General features: G+C 32.9%; 1 protein-coding gene across 1 annotated transcript; it reads right to left on the bottom strand.

Annotated features, from left to right (window-relative positions):
• Positions 1 to 522: 522 nt before the first annotated feature.
• Positions 523 to 3,299, bottom strand: LOC109791770 (UDP-glucose 6-dehydrogenase 4). Its single transcript, XM_020351119.3, has 2 exons — positions 3,058 to 3,299; positions 523 to 2,272 (listed from the first exon to the last, which is right to left on the bottom strand). The coding sequence occupies exon 2, from the start codon at positions 2,242 to 2,244 to the stop codon at positions 799 to 801; it is 1,446 nt and encodes a 481-aa protein (XP_020206708.1). The 5' UTR covers positions 2,245 to 2,272; positions 3,058 to 3,299; the 3' UTR covers positions 523 to 798.
• Between the last annotated feature and the right edge of the window lie 1,588 nt (positions 3,300 to 4,887).

Genomic DNA, 4,887 nt, shown 5'->3' with positions numbered 1-4,887 from the left:
ATAAGATAATAAAATAAATCAAGCTTTTCTATGCACTAAAGTTAATTTACACATAAGTTAATTTATAAAATTTTTCTCGTTTAACTTCTTTAAAATTAATTTTAATTTATAAAAAATAGTTCATTTATCCCTTCAATATTTCTTAAGAAATTTATCCAAATAATCATAGGTTATGATAAAGACTCAATTATCACGGAAGACTAGTGTTACTACAAAAACTACAAGTTTAAAAATTAAGAAGTTTGTACTGGAGCATAAAAAATTGTGTTCATTTTGTGCAACTAAACATGATATACAAATACAATGTGTAACATATATATGCAACAAGTATAATGTTCTTAATAAATTTCTACCAAGCTTTTCTTACCTTGGATAGATTCTTTATTTATGCACTACTACGTCTTTCGAAGCAAGAGGATGTTCAGAAGTATTTGAGTGTGAATATTAAATAGATAGAAAAAACGAAGGCAGAGAGAGTGAATAAAAAAACATTGTAGTCCATAGAAAGTAACAAAAGGAACATAAAAGAAATGATATCCGTCGTATAAAATTTCCCTCAGTACTCATTTATTACATTAAACCAGGTCAACAAATAAGGATTCTTAGCGAGCTAAAGACAACACTTAGGCAATGAAGCTCTCTAACTTGGGATAAAACCTGATCAAATAAAAGTAACATTTAAAAGAAAACAGCAACAGAAATCTAAACTATATTAAGAATAGCATGATAATATATGAGGATGGGTGCATTCTCTCTGAAAAACCAACAAATTCAACTCTAGCTTGTGCTTCTTTTCCTTTATGCCACTGCAGGCATGTCCTTGAGCCATGCATCTAGAGGCTTGCCAATGGAGTAAACAATGAAACCAATTTCCCTCAGCTTTTTAACATCCACAACATTGCGGCCATCAAAAACGAATGCAGGCTTCTGCATGTTGTCATAAACCTTTTTGTAATCAAGGTTCTTGAACTCATCCCACTCAGTCATAATGCAAATACCATGTGCATCCTTGATTGCCTCATATGCATCCCAAACCACAGATATTTGTTGCTTGTTGGAAGTTGGACTCAATGGCTGAAGATGTGCAGGGTGGTCCCAATCAAACTTCTTCATTGCAAGATCCCTCAAGATTTGATCTTCAGAAACCTGAGGATCATATATGCTCAACTTAGCCTTGTCCCCCAAAAGCCCCTTGCACACATCAATTGCTGGGGTTTCCCTAGTGTCACCAGTGTCCTTCTTGAAAGCAAACCCCAGAATTGCAATCTTCTTCCCTGAGACTGTGTTGAACATGGACGACACCACCCGGTTCACAAACCGGTTTTTCTGGTAGTCATTCACCTTGATCACCTGTTTCCAGTAATTGGCCACCTCAGGAAGGCCATTGCACTCACAGATATAGACCAGGTTCAATATGTCCTTCTGGAAGCATGATCCACCAAAACCAACACTAGCATTCAAGAACTTTGGTCCAATTCTTGAGTCTGTGCCAATTGAGTGGGAAACCTGTGAGACATCAGCACCAGTTGCCTCACAAAGTGCTGACATGGCATTCACAGAGGAGATCCTCTGAGCCAAGAAAGCATTGGCAGCAAGCTTTGAGAGTTCAGCAGACCACAAATTGGTGCAAAGGATTCTGTCCACAGGAACCCAATGAGCATAAACATCTCTCAAAGCATGAATAGCCTTTTGACCCTCTGGGGTTTCCCTGCCTCCAATGAGGACTCTATCAGGCTTAAACAAATCTGCAATTGCTGTACCCTCAGCAAGGAACTCTGGGTTTGATAGAATTGTGAAATTGATGCCCTTCCTATTGTGAGTCAGAATCCTCTCAATTGCCTCGGCTGTTTTCACCGGCACCGTTGATTTCTCAACCACGATCTTGTCTGACTTGGAAACATCAGCGATCATCCTGGCAGCACTCTCCCAGTATGTTAGATCGGCAGCCTTGCCGGCTCCAAGGCCCTGAGTCTTTGTCGGCGTGTTCACCGACACAAAGACTATGTCAGCCTCGGCAACATGCTTCTCCACATCAGTGCTGAAGAACAGATTCTTCCCCCTACACTGCTTCACCACATCATCAAGGCCAGGCTCGTATATAGGGAGGTGGTCACTGTTCCACGCACTGATTCGCGGCGTGGAAATGTCCACCACAGCCACCTCAATCTCAGGACACTTCAAGGCAATCACGGCCATGGTTGGACCACCAACATAGCCAGCTCCAATGCAGCAAATCTTCACCATATTTTTTTTTTAATTTCTCACAAGCACCCTGCGTCACACAAAATTCCCAAACTCAAAACAACACATAAACAACGCATATTGCCAAATTCAATCTCAAAACATTCGTTACCACTACCAGTCAACAACGCAACCAACCACACCACACCATTTTTTTTATCCATCACAATTTCAATGAATACATCAGATTTCAAACATAAGATCCCAAGACCCCAAGCATTCTGCTCCAACTCAACTACTAGACCCACCTTAGTAGTTACCATACCATACCAAGATCCAAACCTAAAAAATCAAAAACACCACACAAAAATCCATCCAAAGTCCTCACATACATAACATTACACAACACGCGAATTTTGAGAAATCACAAGTATAATCACCGCAGAAAAAGATCTATAATTTTCAACAAAAAAAAAAGAATCATGGAAAGGCAAACAGATCCAGATAATATTAGCAAGGAAAATACAAATGGCTAAATATAAATTATTGAAACACTAGTTCAGACAAGCACACACAAAACATACGAAACAATAGACAAATCACGTAAGCCGAATCCCCGCATAATAAATTCAGGCACCAGATCTAACAGCATGATTCACACGAAAGCAGCCAAAACAAGAGATCCACCCACTCAGAGTCCGCAAACAAACATGCAGGAATGATAAAAAAAAAATAATAATAATAATAAATAAAAAAAAAGACCCAGAAGGGGAAAGCGAAGGAGAAGGACGAAAGGTAAAATGGGTAAGCAGAAAAAAGAAAAATTGAAAGGGGGAAAGGGCAGAAGAAGAGAAAGAGAGTGTTTGTGAAATTTACCTGGTTAGAGAGATTGAGGGGAAGAGAGAGAGATCTGAGAGGAATGAGAGAAGAGAAGGGACTTATATAGAGAAAGAGAGAGAGAGGGAACGTAGCAATAGCATTCACAAACAATCACAATTCACAAGGCAGTGAGTGACCAAGATCTAACCCGCCCCATAGACCATAGTTTCCGTGACAAAACCATTACATTACTACCGCCACACTGCCATTGTGCCTTACACGTTTTCCCTTTTCACTTTTTTTTTGCTTACCCGCTAATTATTTCTTTCTTTTTTCTTACCACTATTTCTTCCTAAACTTCATCGCTCACCTTTCCCTTTATGCTTCTTTTTAACCTTTTATTTTTCGTTTCTAAATTCATTTCCAATCTCAATAAATATTAAATACCTATGTGGGCCCTAAACTTTGCTTTTACAAAATAAGATTTTATCTTCTTCTTTAAAATAATTAATTTTATATCGATATATAAAAGGAAAACCTTCTTTTAACTGTTTTATTTTTTTCTATTTTAAGTTGAATTATTATACCTTTTAATTCTTTTAAGAAAAATTAGAAAGTTTAAATCTTTTTAATATCTTTTCTCTAGCTATTAGTAACATTTTTACACTCTTTTAATAACTAACCAATACCTACTTTATTATTTTTTATTTTTAAAAATTAAAAGGCAATAAATATTTCTTTCCCTACATGATATATAGACATTATTTCTCACATTTAACTTTTTAAGTAATTATATTATATTCTAGATAAAATAAGAAATGAAAAGTTAGTCAAAGAAATAATTATAATTATATATATATATATATAATCCAAAAAATAATATATTTTTACAAATAAAAGTTATATTCTAATAAAATAAATAAATATATTTAAGTTATCATATGTATAAAATATTAATTTAAAAAAGGTGTTTATTTATTTGATATTTATCAAATTTTTGAAGGAGATTAGTTCTCATATGTGATAAAGAATATTTCTTAATAATGAATTAATTTTTTAAAAAAGTTTATAAAATTTACAGCATATATGTTACCTTTTGTGCTTTTTATTTATGTATACATTGATTAAAAAAAAATTAAAATAGTAAAGATTGTAAGATTGTATATGTTGATTAAAAAATCAAAATGGGAAAGATTGAAAGATTTATGTTCTATTTAGAGTTTTTATTATAAAATATATTTTGAAATAAATTATCATCTAAAATATTATATTAGATATTGAAAATATGTTTATATTATAAATAAATTAAACTTAATTTTTCATTTAATATATTTATTTTTATATTTTTATTAGTATTAAATTATTATAAAGTATATTTTTAGGATTTGTACTTCTAACCAAACATTTAAAAAATGTCTTTGATAGATAAATAAGTTATATTTAAGATATGTATTTTAAAAAAAGGTTTGGTTCAAACATACTAAATTATAATATAACATAGTTTGACTGAAGTTATTTTCATCCTTAATCGTAATCATAAATATAAAAGCTTGTAAAAAATAATTATGATAAAATATTTATACTTTTAAAAGTTATATATAAAATTTTTAATACTATAAATATATAAATAATTATTACTTTTACTATCTGAAATTTTTAGATCCGTCACTGTCATATTATTAGTATATTCTTTTTTTATTGGATCATATTTGTTTGTTGGTAACATCAATTGTCTCATGACGAAGACTTAGGTAAATTGAATCATAATCGATACACATGGTGCTTGGACTGCTACACTTAAAGTAGAAAAAGTTGCATCCTAACTAGCTTATGGCCTAATAATAAGTGCTCGTGTGTTCCATTTTCAGTGAGAACAATTGTTAAGGG

This window comes from Cajanus cajan, chromosome 11, assembly GCF_000230855.2.
Source record: "Cajanus cajan strain Asha chromosome 11, NIPB_CcT2T_4, whole genome shotgun sequence".
Classification (NCBI taxonomy): domain Eukaryota; kingdom Viridiplantae; phylum Streptophyta; class Magnoliopsida; order Fabales; family Fabaceae; genus Cajanus; species Cajanus cajan.
The sequence above is the reverse complement of the archived record's forward strand: the minus strand, read 5'-3'. Positions and strand labels throughout refer to the sequence as shown.